The sequence below is a fragment of the Mesoplodon bidens genome (assembly GCF_964165515.1).
Source record: "Mesoplodon bidens genome assembly, chromosome: 2".
NCBI lineage: Eukaryota > Metazoa > Chordata > Mammalia > Artiodactyla > Ziphiidae > Mesoplodon > Mesoplodon bidens.
The window spans coordinates 76,607,574-76,621,086 of record NC_138177.1 but is presented as its reverse complement, the minus strand read 5'-3'; the positions used below and the strand labels follow the sequence as shown (position 1 = coordinate 76,621,086).

The 13,513-nt window shown below is 52.5% G+C and overlaps 1 protein-coding gene across 2 annotated transcripts in view; it reads right to left on the bottom strand.

Annotated features, from left to right (window-relative positions):
• Window positions 1–3,153: 3,153 nt before the first annotated feature.
• Window positions 3,154–13,513, bottom strand: part of SELENBP1 (selenium binding protein 1) — a 53,622-nt gene continuing 43,262 nt past the window's right edge. The window contains exons 2-14 of one of the 2 annotated variants that reach the window (XM_081224679.1): window positions 11,831–11,918; window positions 11,060–11,145; window positions 8,503–8,559; window positions 8,245–8,357; window positions 7,778–7,963; window positions 6,989–7,109; window positions 5,583–5,765; window positions 5,123–5,301; window positions 4,600–4,678; window positions 4,381–4,502; window positions 4,032–4,124; window positions 3,747–3,865; window positions 3,154–3,547 (exon numbers count right to left, since the gene is read on the bottom strand). In XM_081224679.1, coding sequence (XP_081080805.1) covers window positions 3,385–3,547; window positions 3,747–3,865; window positions 4,032–4,124; window positions 4,381–4,502; window positions 4,600–4,678; window positions 5,123–5,301; window positions 5,583–5,765; window positions 6,989–7,109; window positions 7,778–7,963; window positions 8,245–8,357; window positions 8,503–8,559; window positions 11,060–11,145; window positions 11,831–11,918 — 1,589 coding nt within the window. In that variant the 3' untranslated portion in view covers window positions 3,154–3,384. Of the gene's footprint in view, window positions 3,548–3,746; window positions 3,866–4,031; window positions 4,125–4,380; window positions 4,503–4,599; window positions 4,679–5,122; window positions 5,302–5,582; window positions 5,766–6,988; window positions 7,110–7,777; window positions 7,964–8,244; window positions 8,358–8,502; window positions 8,560–11,004; window positions 11,146–11,830; window positions 11,919–13,513 lie in introns of both variants that reach the window. The other variant, XM_081224680.1, reaches the window with a different exon arrangement.

The window sequence follows — 13,513 nt, the reverse complement described above, 5'->3', positions numbered from 1 at the left end:
TATGGGTATAGACTGATGGAAAGATACCCCAAACACCACTGTTTGGTATGAAGGGGAATATAGAACACTTTAACTGGAAAAAGAATTTGGGGTAAATTATGCTAGCTTAGGAATTTGCAGGTGGCAGAGAATAAGTGGAAGCTTTAGCAAAGGGAGAAAAAGTATCATAGCTATGTAAGGGAGATTATTTTGACAGCACTGTAGAAAGGTGAGGTTGAGTGGGGAGGCTGGGGGAGGTTAGAGATGGGAAGAACAGGCAACTGACTATTCATTTATGCCAGGTGTTATGCTAAGAGCTGGGGATACAAAGCTGAATAACATACAATGATCCTTGCCCTGAGAAGTAACAATAAAAATTGTCTGATAAGCATCATCATAACAGCAAATATTTATATAGAGCTTAACATGTGCTGAGGATTGTCCTAAGGGCCTCATATATGTTACCTTTTTATCTTGAGGCAACTCTATCAGATAGGATAGTCATCTGATAGATTATCCCCTTCTTACAGATAAGGAGACTGAGTCATTGAGAGATTAATAATTTGCCCAAGTTTACACAGTAAGTGATGGAGTTAGGATCTGAACTGGGCTGCCTAGATTCAGAATTTGTTCTTAGGCGCTATTATACATTGCCTACTAATATATATTTTTTAAATTTATTTATTTATTTTATTTATTTGTTTTTGACTGTGTTGGGTCTTTGTTGCTGTGCATGGGCTTTCTCTAGTTGCAGCGAGTGGGGGCTACTCTTCTGTTGATATGTTCAAATCAGTATCAGCAAGGTCCACACATTGCATTGCATTTGGTTTTGGTTGATGTTTCTTAAATCTTTCTAATCTATACGCTCTCTCTCTCAATTTATTTGTTGAGGAAACTGGTCATTTGCTCTATAGAATTTCCCACATTCTGCATTTTTATGATTTCACCTTTATAGTGTTTTTAGGTTTTTAAAACTTGTTCTTCTGTCTCCTGTATTTCCTATAAACTGATTGTGAGCTCTGCAGGCTTCATCAGATTAATTTTGGCTTTTTGGCAAGAATACTTCATAGGTGGTGCTGTGTACTTCCTATTGCATCACAGGAGGTACTCTTTTTGTGACGTAAAGATTGAATAGTGTATTCAGGTTTTGTCGCCTGATCTATCCATTATGAAGCCCCATCTCAGTCTTTCATTGAATGGTTTTAGCAGCCACTGATGAACATTGCCTGGATCCAATTGTCATTAGAGGTTACAAATTGGTACTATCCAAATTCTGTCACTCCTTCTGAATTTACTAGCTGAAATTCTTTGCTGTTGTTATTTGGTTGGTTGGTTGTTTTGTTCGTTTTATGTTTGCTTCAGGTTGGGGGGATTTGCGGTTGGGGGCATCGATTTAGGGGCAGTGGTTGATGTCCCGGGGAATGAGAGGACGTGGAATCCAGCTCCCACAGGCTCTCACACATTGGGGGAGCTAATGCCTACCCCTCTGCACAGGGCCAGACCCCGGGGCCTAACCACTTAGGGTGCTGTGGTGGTGACTCACCAGGACCATGCATTCCTGTCTACTAGCTGAAATTTTGTAAAGGACGTTTCCTCATCAACTATTTGCTTATCCCAAAGCAAATTCTTTCTGAAGAAGTTTGGTTATTGAAAAGGACAGGGTAGAAACCTAGGATAGACTTCTGTTAAGACCCAGTAAATCCCAAGGCTCCCTGTAATTTAATTATCTTTTATAGTCACTTATTCATTAATGCACACTATGTGCTACTATCCAAGCTGGGTATTGGGAGGAAGCAGGGATTTTCAATATAATGTGACATATGTTCATGCTGAGGTAAAGTGCAGGAGGCCCCTAACCCAGAGCTGTCAGGGAAGAACGGCTTTCCCAGGGATATGGCAACCTGGCCCAGATGGCAGGTAAGGCAGCGGGAGGGAATCAGGACTCGAGTTGAGGTAGATGTTTCAGGGAGCATGTTTAAAGACCTCAAAGGGAAAGAAAGTGTAATACACTCTTGGGGGGGGCCTGGCCATCTTGGGCATCTTAGGCTACTCTAGTGTTTAAAACAAAGACACATTTGCAGAAGACTGAAAAGAATGTAGATTAATACCTGAATGTTGCTTGGTACTGTCTTGGGTAGAGAGTAAAGAAGTCAATAGAATTGCTGCTTGGGGGCTTCCCTGGTGGTGCAGTGGTTAAGAATCTGCCTGCCAATGCAGGGGACACGGGTTCGAGCCCTGGTCTGGGAAGATCCCACATGCCATGGAGCAACTAAGCCCGTGCTCCACAACTACAGAGCCTGTGCTCTAAAGCCCGTGAGCCACAACTACTGAGCCCACGTGCCACAACTACTGGAGCCCGCACGCCTAGAGCCCATGCTCCGAAACAAGAGAAGCCACCGCAATGAGAAGCCTGCGCATGGCAGCAAAGAGTAGCCCCTGCTCACCGCAACTATAGAAAGCCCGTGTGCAGCAACGAAGACGCAACGCAGCCAAAAATAAATAAATAAATAAATAAATTTTAATTACCTTAGAATTACTGCTTGGCTGCTGTCTCTTAGGTTCCTGAAACTTCCATCCCATTGCTCTTATAAACAACTAAAGTCTTAGTGCAGAGAAAGGAGGCATCTCTGATTTGGGCAAGGTTCTAAAACACTGTCCAGGTGAGGAAACAAGAATGCCAGGGCCTAGTGTGCTGGGTTGGTTACCTTGATGTTCCCAGCCCTCCTGCCCCGTCGTGTTCCTGTCTTCCAGGTAGGAGGTGACACACCTAACCTCCTCAGAACAGTGTGTTCAACTGATGGCACCATCTACATCAGGGGTCTAGGGTATCTCCTGTGTGTGAGGGGGCACATTACATTCTCCTGGGGGTGGTGGGTGAGGTTTTAGGTTCATTAAAAGAAAGCACAAATTAAAAAAAAAAAAAGTTTAGGAACACTGATTGACAGCTTCCTTCCTGTCAGCTCTCCTTGTGACGACCACCTCCAAAATCTTCAGGTTCTGTCTGGCCATAAAAGTGAGATTCTGGCACCCTTAGCATCATGCTGTGATCACTGGTATGAACTAGTCATCATAACCATCCCACCCCCTGGTCCTCTTCAGGACTTTCCCATGCAAGATACAGAGGGTCGGCAGAGGAGGAGTCATAGGCCCGGTGCCCCCAAAGACAAGGGGATCTCAGGAAAAGGTTCACCAGTTTATTTCTTAGTGAAATGATTTCCAAGAGCTCAGTGAGCAGCTCGCAGCAGTGGTGGGTAGATAGAGACACGGCTCAATTCGTTTCAACAGCCTGAGTTTGGTTTTGGGAGGACAAGCTGCCAAGGGTCAGGGACTGAGAGAGAAGAGCGAAGCCGGGTCCCTGCAGAAGTGAGGGCGCAGGATGTGGAGTGGGGCTAGAAGGAGTGGACTTCAGAGCCAGATGTCAGAGCTGCAGTCGCCCCCAGGGTAGCGGAGCTCATGGGCCAGGACTGGGCCGAGGGGCTCCTTCCCAAAGTCTACCAGGAAGTTGGGGTTCAACTTCAGCCCTCCCTTTACTGTGTCTACATCGATCTGCAGCATCACAGAGCCTTCCCTGGTAGAAATAGGAGGGAGAAGAAAGAGGTCAGAGGGGGCCCGTCCCCTTCCCCCAAGAATTAGGTAAGTGTGAGGGCAGGGAGAGGGGTTCCTGAGGAGGGCGCAGAGTCTGGAAGTGGAGCCAAGGAGTCTTCAAAAAGCCAAACCCCTCTGGGAGAGGAGGGCTGGGAGGGGAGCCCAGGCTGTCCACTTCTTACCTGATGAGATCAGGGTAAAACTGCTTGTCCCAGGCACTGTATAGCGACGTGGTGAGGTATAGACGCTTCCCATCCAGGCTAAGCTGGATCATCTGAGGGCCTCCGGCCACTTGTTTCCCCTTGGGAAAACCAGGGGTCAGACCCCAGGGTTACATACAGATCCTAGGCGGGAATCAGTGGCACCACCCAAACCCCAAGGACGTGCTCAGCCGCTGCCCAGTCCCCTCCCCCATACTTCTCCAGCGCGGATCTGAGGGGCCCATGAGCAGGCGGAGAGGTCCTCACCTTGACCACCAGGGGCTCTGGCTGGGATTTTAGCTCCTGGTCCTCCAGCACCTGCACGGGGCCTCCCTTAACAATGCTGCCCCCGAGGAAGACCTGGGCGGGGAGGTGCACAGCATAAAGGAGGACAGTGGTGGGAGGTTAGGACATTGCAGGAAGAGAACCTCACTCCCTCACGTTCCCCGCATCTAGCCACGATTCCCCATGGTCCTGGCCTGAACCATCCCTCAGCCCCCATCTTTGCTTTTCCTGCACCTCCCTTATCATGCCCCAGCCAGTTCATACCCTCCCTCTACCTCATGCCCAGATGTCTACTTCCCCGCTCCTTCCTCTCCATCCTGCTAGGACCCACCTGTCCCGTGAGGCGGGGCCTCTTTGGGTCAGAGATGTCATACTGCCGCAGATCCCCATGCAGCCAGTTGCTGAAGTAGAGGAAGCGGTCGTCCAGGGACAGCAGAATGTCAGTGATCAGGCCTGGGTGGGGGGGGTTGCAGTTCAGAGACACCTTAAGACTCTTGTTCCCCAGCCTGAGAATCAACCTTCCGATTCCCACACTCCCCTGAGCACTCACCTGGCATTTCAGGCAGCATCCAGCCCTTCACTTTCTTGGGGGGCACCTGGATCACCTTCTCCACTGACCAAGTACCTCCCTGCATTGGGGTCAAGAGGCAGAGAGGTGAGCCTGTCGGAGCTGGGCGATGATTGTCAGATCTGGGTCTCCCCAGGGCATACTGTCTACAGGGAGAGAGTAGATGCAGGGCCTTCTTGCCACTAGGGTCTAACATGCAAACCCCTTAAGGCAGGGATCATGTCTGCTTCACCACTGTATTCCCAGCACCTAACACAGTGCCTGACTCACTAAATATTTTTTGAATGAATGAATAAATAAATATAGCCAGTTAGGGCTTAGGAGAAATTAGCCTAGGACTGAGAGGAGACAGGCAGGGCAGGTGGCCTTGTTTTTTATTCCTGGGAAGTCTGGGTTGGTGGAGCCAGGCAGGCTCACTCCTAGGGAGAAGGGAGCATCATGGCTATGGAAGCTGGGCAGAGTGCTGACAGGACTGCCAGGAGGAGAGGGCCAGAGTGCACATCACCTCATTCTTATAGAAGCGCTGGATGCTGGAGCTGAGGGCACAGCCCACGAAGCCCTGATCAGCGGCCGGGTTGTGAAGGAAGCGGATCTCCAGGGGGATGAGGCCGTCCTGTAGAGTCAGGGTCTGCACCATCTCATGGCGCTGCCAGTCCCACACATGTAATTGGTTCCCATACAGCCCTGGGGTGGGGATGCAGGCGGAAGATGGAATCAGGATCAGGGCGGGAGGGCATGGGCCAAGGCTGGGGCACAGCACAGGGGAGAAGGTTGAAAAATGGGTTCGAGGGATCAGAAGGACACTTGAGCAAGTCAGAGCACTCAGCACATCCTACATCATCACCCCAAGAGTCTGGGGTCCACGAGAGGGAAGTAAGAGGGCTGGAGAGTAGGGGTTTGGAATAGAGAGCAGGGGTTTGTGTGACCAGGCTCCTGCCAGCCCACAGGTAGTGGGGGATTCTCACCCGCCTCAACATCAGCGGGGTTGAAGCCATCTTGTAAGACCTTGGGAGCTGCCCATTCAGTGCTGACCATGACATTGTGTCGAGGCTGGTACCAGAAGTCATAGCCCATAGGCGCAGCACCTCCAGGCCGCTCCCACGTGCCCTTCACCTCAAACGTCTCTCCATCCAGCAGCACAAAACCCCCTGAGCAGGGAAGGAAGTAGGGTGGTAGGTAGAGTTGGTGGAGGTGCGACCCACACCCAGCCCTCACCCCCAGGCCTGTCCAAGAGGCTCCAAGCCCATTGCCTGGTGCCCCTCCTCCCACTGAGTTTGCCAGATCCTTAAATTCAGGAGCTGAATTTGTACACCTGTCCAAAGGGTCCCACCCAGAGGGCCGGGTGAGAGGTGGGGACTTACTCTGGTGCCGCTACCTCCCATCAAGTTCATCCCTCTCCCAGACCACAGGGTAAATTTTTCCTCCCTTGAGCCAAGATCTTCTGGGACTCTGTACCCTGTGCTTCCTTTGCCTAGCCTCCTACTTTCAGGGTAGGGTTCCTGCCAGAGTCTAGACTCCATTCTGCTCACTCACTCCATTTTTTTTTAGAGAGAAAATTATATTTATTTATAATTCCACATGAATGCCCACTATGTTTTTCCCCAGCTGAATATGTCATGACACCTTGCCACTTCTTTGCAAATGTAAACAGATGTCTACTCCTAAGTGTTCTTAAATCTAGGAATGTCATGCATCCCATCTCCTGGAAAAAGCAGTTAAATAGAGTCTAATGCAGTAAACTTAACTGGATGACCTTAACTGATATTTCACTCCAAGCCTTGGATGGGGTGTTCTGGTGAAATACGTAAGGCTGGGAGAGAAGCAGCACAGCATGGTAATTAGGACATAGATTCTGGAGCCATGTTGCTGGGTTTGAGTTCCAGCTCTGCGACTTAACAGCTGGCTGACTTTGGGTAAATTACTTAGCCAGTCTGTGCCCCAGCTTCCTAATCTGTAACACAGGGATCACAGTAGCATCTATCTCATAGGTTGTGTCTGGCACATAGTAGACATTTTATGTGAAAGCTCTAATCGTACCATAAATGAGAAAGTAGCTGTGACAATTAAGGATCTCAAGGACTGTGAGAATTGCTCATGAATTCACAAAGGCCGATACCAAATGCACATGTTTTCTGGGGCCATGTCTGTACTTGCTCACATTTCCCACGGCAGTTCTGACTATAACTTGTAAGTGAATTCATCATTCAAGGCTCACCTTCATAAAAAGAATTGAAACAACTGAAGTTACTTGACTGTAGTTTAAATATTGGATGAGACCCTGCCCTCTGGTTCTCCCTGGAAGGTCATTCCATCCCTCCCTCAGTTTGGGATCTGCTTCCCTCACAGATGTGCCTACTATGCTGGCAGGTACCTTTGCCATTGCCCTTGGGGTCTCCCAAGGAACTGATCATCACCTCCCCACTGGGCAGGCAGTGGGTGGTGTGGAGGTAGCCCAGGTCACACTTGGCATGGATGTCCTCGGGCTCAACAACCTGGAGAGGGTAAGGAATGGCATCAGAATCTTACAGGGCCAGGAGTCCCCACTCCGCACTCCTCCCCTCCCACACTTCTATCTACTGACCCTGCCCTCTTTTCCTCTGAAAAATAGACACAATTTTCCCTGCAGGAATATGGCAAAGACTGAGTCTGCAGAGCAGCAGGGGCGTCACAGAGACTGATAACTCCCCAGCAGAAAACATGGACTTCTCTCACCCTGCCTGTCTTGAGGGCACTCACAGCCCTTTGAGACCATAAGCTCCTCTCAGGCTGGGAGGGATGCCAGTGTCAACTTTGTATCACCAGCGCCCAGCAGTGAGTGCCTGGCACAAAGAAGGCACTCAACAAAGTGTTGAAAGGAAGGATCAGAGGCTCCCGCGTAAGGGAAGCCCTGGGCTCCTAACTGGCTGGGGCAGAAATGGCTCCTTCTCCAGCTCGGTGTGAAAAACGAGAGCCTCCTTCCTCCCCTGTGGTGCCCCTGGGTGATGATGACCCAGCACACCTGGTAACTCTCCTCCAAAGTCTAGCCCCACTCACTGCTGTTGAGCCCCGACCCTGCACAAGAGCTGCAGGGAGCTGCTTTAGGGGCGGCTTCCTTGCCCACAGGCTGCCCTGGGTGGTAGGCACATTAGGGGCCCAGAGCTGGCTAGGGCAGAAGACGTGCCTTGTGCAGCTTCGGAGCACGGGGCTCGGTGCCCACATCCACCACGTAAATTCGGGAGGAGATGAGACTGGGCAGCAGCAGCTTGGTGCGCGACTTGGTGCTGTCCCCGAAGCAGCTGCTGCAGGTGTTCCATCCTGAGTGATGCAGCTCGTCCTTCAGGTGGGGCATGGGCAGCCGGTGGATGACCTAGGATAGGAGACTGGGCAGGGGTGGTGCTCACCCAGACCACGCCTCTGTGCGCTTTCGGAGAAGGGGCCCTCTGGACCCATTTCATCCTGGCAGCACAGCACAGACTTCATTTTCAGCACTGCCCTCGCCCATGGGTGGGGGGGTGCCCTTGTGCAGTGAACAGCCTGAACAACCATACCCAGGGAGGGTGAAGAAAGATGGAGTAGGGAAAGGGCACTGCCAGGGCCAGGGCTAGAGGAGGGGTCTGAGGGTCCTCTGGTGCCCAAGCCCCACCTCACCTGGCAATACTGGGGAGACTTGGGGTCAACGTCCACAGTGGCCAGATAATCCGGGGCCTCAGTGTTCGTGTTTCGGTAGATACAGGGCAGGTAGACAATCTCCTCCCTGGGTCCTAGAGGGTAGAAAGCAGGTGGTGGGGTGGGCAGGGTGGGGACGAGGGCCGGGGCAAGGCAGGGTGTGTGTCAGCAGTGGAATCGGTAGCAGGCACTGGCTTGCCTACTCCTGGGGGTGTTAGCTCTCAGTCTTCTCACACTTACCTTTCATGGCCTCCAGAGGTGAAGGGTAGCCAGGTCCACACTTCCCACATTTCGTAGCTGTGGAAACAGTGGGGCATGCTGGCTGCACCGTGCTCTGGAGGATGAGAGCCTTCTTCACAGGCTGCAACCCGAGCCCCCCAAACCCCCGGCCCGCCCCTGGCCAAGGCAGAGGCACTGTCTCAGGTCTCCTCCAGACCCTCAAAACCCTGATGAGTATGTGGGTATGGCAGGAAGAGCTGCAGAGCTATGACCTAAAGGTGCACAGGCCCTTGAGCAGGACCCAGGGGAGGCAGGAGAAGGGTGAGTGCAGGGGAGGCGGTGTGGTGCAGTGGTTATGACATTGACTTGGGCCCCAATCCCAGCTGGTCACTGACTAGCCATGGGAGCTTAGGCAAATCACTTAACCTCCCTGGCCTCAGTTTCCACATCATCTGTGAAAAGAGGGTAATAAGAATACCACAATGGGCTTTTATGAGAAATAAACAAGAAGCTGCAGTCAAGTGTGCAGCTTTGTACTTGCCTGGTAGGAGCCCGTAAACGCTGGCTGTTCTTGAGGAACAGCCATCAGGGAGTGACGGTGGTGCCTGTTCAGCTCCTTTCACTGAAAGGTATCTAAACCAGGAGCTGGAACACTTCCTGCTTCCCTCCCCTCTGGGTCCTGACCCCAGGCTGCTGCCAGAGCCTGGGTTATATAACCAAGGGTCTGGTAAGGGATAGGAGGCTGAAGTTCAAGGCTGCAGGACTGATACTAACTGAATGTCCTTAGACCAGTTTCTACCCCTGGGTGGGCCCCATCCACTCCCATTATCTGTAAAGCAAGTTGTTTGGCCCAACCCTGGAAAGCTCAGAGGCCCACCCACCAGAGCTGTAGGAAGTGGCCCTCCTTGTCCCCTGAAGTCTGGCAAGAGAAGCCATGTGGATATACGGGACCAAAGTCAGTCGCTGAGAAGGAGGGCTGCCACCAGGCATTAAGCATCAGGATTTGGGGCCTAACCAGGAGGAAAGGCTGAGGAATAAACAGAAGGAGCTGTAGGCCAAAAGAAATCCTGGAGTGGAGTCCACAGGACTTGACACTGCCTCCCTGCCTGGTCCCATGGCCAGTCCGGCTACTGCCCCAGAATCGAGCCTCCACTGGTGTCTGGGCTCAGACCCTCAGCCAGGGAGCCAGGTCCCCCCTACTTGCAGCAGCCAAGTGACTTAGGAGACTGAGAGGAAGCAACAGCATTTTAGAGTCCAGAAGCGTGGTGTCAAGGTCCAGGTGTGACATCTACTCTCTCCACTTTCTCCCCTTTGTTCACCTAAAAGGGGTAATAATATCTTACCTTCTTCTCTAAGTGGCTATGAAGGCCAAATAAGACAAAGTATTCCGAAGTACTTTTATTAAGTGAGAGATGTTATATAAATATGGGTTGCGCTGTGCCAGAAATCCCAGGCAGTGCCTGGTGCCCAGAGAGAGGGCTGGGACTGGGATGGGACACGGTGAGGTCCAGTCCGAGGGAATTAAGGAGACTTGTTCTGCTATACAACCAAGCTGTGTCAGGTTTTGGCACAGGAGGTGAGGCGGAGGGGAAGGAGATTCAAAACTCCAGGACATCAAGACAGAGATGCAAAATCTGCAAAACCGGAGACTGAGAGAGAAGTAAAGGTATGAAAGAGGTGTGTGAAGGAGGTACTGCCTCTCAGCACCATCTCCCCATCCCAGACCCTAACTGCCGCATCCCGCACAGCATTTCTGAGAGTCAGGGTCAGGCCCTGCATGCCACTCAGGCCCCACTGAGCATCAGTCCTCTTTCTGGGGGAACATTCCTCCTGTCTTAAGCATCTCAGGCAAGATCTCTGAACACCTTTGGGTTTGAGATGAACCCAGGGAAAGCTCATTGGGTTTTCCCAAGGCCAGGCTGGTTTGTTGGGCATTCTGCCAGAAAAGAGCCAGATCCACAGGGGGCAAGGACCTTAGTACTCCCAGCCAGACGCAGACTCTTCTTCAGCCTGACATCCAGGAGTCCATGGATGGGGGAGTAGGAGGACTTGGCAGACTGAGAGGGTGGGAGGCACTGAAACAGCCCCTCTCCCACCCCGAGAGAGGGGGGCTCCCTGATTTCCCTCCCAAAGTGATTGGTGGGGCAGGGTAGCTAACGAGCAACCTGGCCACAAAGGCCTGGGTTCCCTACTCCCTGAAGTAACAAGTTGGCTTAGGGCTGAAATCAGGGTTGTCTGTCTCCTATGGTAACAGACAGAGACATAGAGCTCCTCCTAAGTACCCCTACCCTTATTTTCTCAGCTGCAGAAAGGCTCCCTGGCCGCAAGCTGCAGCTGGGGAGCGGAGGTGGCGGGGAGCCCAAAGTCACCCTTCCCAGCAGTCCCTCTGCCTTCCTTCCCAGACGCCTCCAGTACTTCGGCTAAGCTGGGAAATGCGGGGGTGGAGGTGGGGCGGGGCCGGTGGAGCGGAGGCTGGCGCTCCCTCCCCTAACCAGCACTCCCTCCAGGTTTTCTGTCACTTACTGCGGGGCGGGCCATTGGTGGTCAGCGGACGGTTGTCAGAAGCCCCCCTCCTTACCCATGTTGCTTGGTGGTGCGCTTTGCTCCCGACGGGTCTGCCAGGAGTGGGCAGAGACAGAGGGCCGTGCTGGTGTCCGAGGCAGGCTGTGCGGGGAAGGGGCAAAGAGGCGGAATTTATACCACCAACTGGGGGTGGGCGGGACAGGGGGAGGGCCCGGCCGCCGCCCAGAGTGGATGATGGATAGCTCCTGGGCAGGGCGCTCTCAAACGGCCTGGGCGGCTGTGTTTGAGTTACTGGCTGAGTGCTTGTATGTGTGTACAAGTGTGTGCGCGCAGGAGCCTGTGCATGTGCAGATATATGCTGTGCCTGCACACGTTTCTCTTTAGTGGAGTGGGTGCCTGGGCATGTGCGTTTGTGTGTGCTTGCTCCTGTGTACCTGGGTGTTTCCTATGTGTGTACTTTTATGCATGTGCCTGCATGAGTGTGTATCTGTGTCTGTGTGCCTGTGTGAGGGTGCTTGTGTGTAAAAACCTGTGCTTGTGTATGTATGTGTGCCTGTGCACGTCGGTGCTTGCCTGCCAGAATATTTATGCCTGTGAGGGCATGTGCATGTGTGCCTGTGTGTGTGTGTGTGTGTGTTTGCGTGAGTGTGTATGTGCCAAGTTCCTGGGTCTCTAGATGCTCATCTCTGTACTTGGACCTGTCTCTTGGCATTTAGGGGCACCGAGGACTGGAGGCCCATTTGCTCCTGCAACCACAGCCAGGGTCAGCCCTCTCCAAAGACTGCCTTCTTATTCCAGACAACCATGTTCCCCAAGGACTACTCACCCATGTCTTCCTGCCACAGCTGCCCTGACAGGAGCCAGGGCAGGGTCGTGTGTCCAGGTTCCACTTTCTCCAGACCCATCCTCTTGAGCTTTGAAGAGGAAGGAAAGTTGGCAGTGCCATTATTACCCTCTACTACCCTTATAAACCTCAGCAGGTGAAAGTGGAGTGCCTCCCCCTCTTCTCCCAGCCTGGTGCCTCAATAGCTCCCCAGGGCAGCATAGCAGGGCCCAAGGGTAGCCCAGCCTGATGCCACTGTCCCTAGCTGACCCTGACAAGCCATAAAACTCAGGTTCTCCATCTATCCAGGAAAGAGTCCTCCACCTGGAGGATTCCATGACTGCTGAGCCTGCTCATATAGTGTCCCAGCCCCTCAGGCAAATGACAACTACTTGCTGAAGAGCTGAGGCAGGGTTGAGGCCTGATCCCTTTAACTTTCTCTGGGGCTGCCCTCATCCAGGGAGCGAGGGTTTAGAGAGCTGGACAAGGGGACCCACACAAATTGCTCTCCATCTTGAAGCCGAGGGTCCCCTCTTTCCTCAAAGTTGGCCACCTGACCAGGGTAACCCCTGCCCCACTCTTCTAGGAGCCTGCTGGCTCTGGTCCACAGAAGCCACTTTTATCTCCTTGGATGAAAGCTCTGGGGTGAAGTTTTTATTGGATAGTGAAAGGAACAAACTTTGGGCTTGAGATTGCCAGTAGAAAAGAGCCACAAGGTTTCCAAACCAGAGTGGAGGGAAGGAGAGCAAAACTGGGCTTCAGTGTGATGGGTTTCTGTCCTCCTGGTTCCCATGGATGAGGGATCATTTGCCCACAAACGTAGATGCCCTGTGGCTGCCCAGGGTAGGGGTCCTCCCTTATCCCCTCATCCCCCGTGTCACTCAACCCCTCTTGGCTCTTTCCTACTTCTATACCCTCGCCATTGTACTGTCAACCAGGCAGCTATCAAAGTGAGCCTCGTGGGTGCAGCTGCCCCACAGGGGTGGCCCCTGAGGGCTGCTTCTTTGCCTTTGCCAGCTTCCTGCCTCCTAGCTGTCTCCAATCACCCTACCTAATCCCCCTGGCCCTCCTCCTGAGGTCTCCATCACCTACCTCCTCTCTACTCTTCTGCTTTTTGGCTTCAGGTAGCCCAACATGCAAGATCTGAAAGAGAAAGAAACCCCATCCCCACCCTCTTCTCAAAAGTTCTTAAGTCCAAAGAAGTTGTTATTTCAGAGCTGTTCCAGACTCTGTCACTGACTGCAAGTTCTTTCATGCCCTGTGGCTCTGATCTGGCAGGTCTCTGCGGCTCCTCTTTGGCACCCCTAACCTCCTGCTGTGGCTTTCTTCCAGAATTCTTACTCCAGAGCCTGCAGGGTGCTTGGGGAAAGCTGTCCCAATCCAGGCTGCAGGTGGAGGGAATCCAGGGTCAGTGTTCAGGCTGATAACTGAGAAGCGCCCATGGTATACTTGCTTCTTTTGACATGAACAGGGCTTGGGCTTCCACCGTGAATGGCACCCCCATCAGCATGGGTCTCCTGAGCATCCCTAATGCTGCTTCTCAGGAATTTCAGGGCTGCCCTTTCCTAGCCAGAGGCCAACTAGAGTTGGGCGAGTTGGACTTCAGCTCAGATCTGCTAACCAGGGAGGCCCTGCACAGCGCCCGGACGCCGGGCACACCCCAGCCTGAAGCAAGGTGCTTGGGAA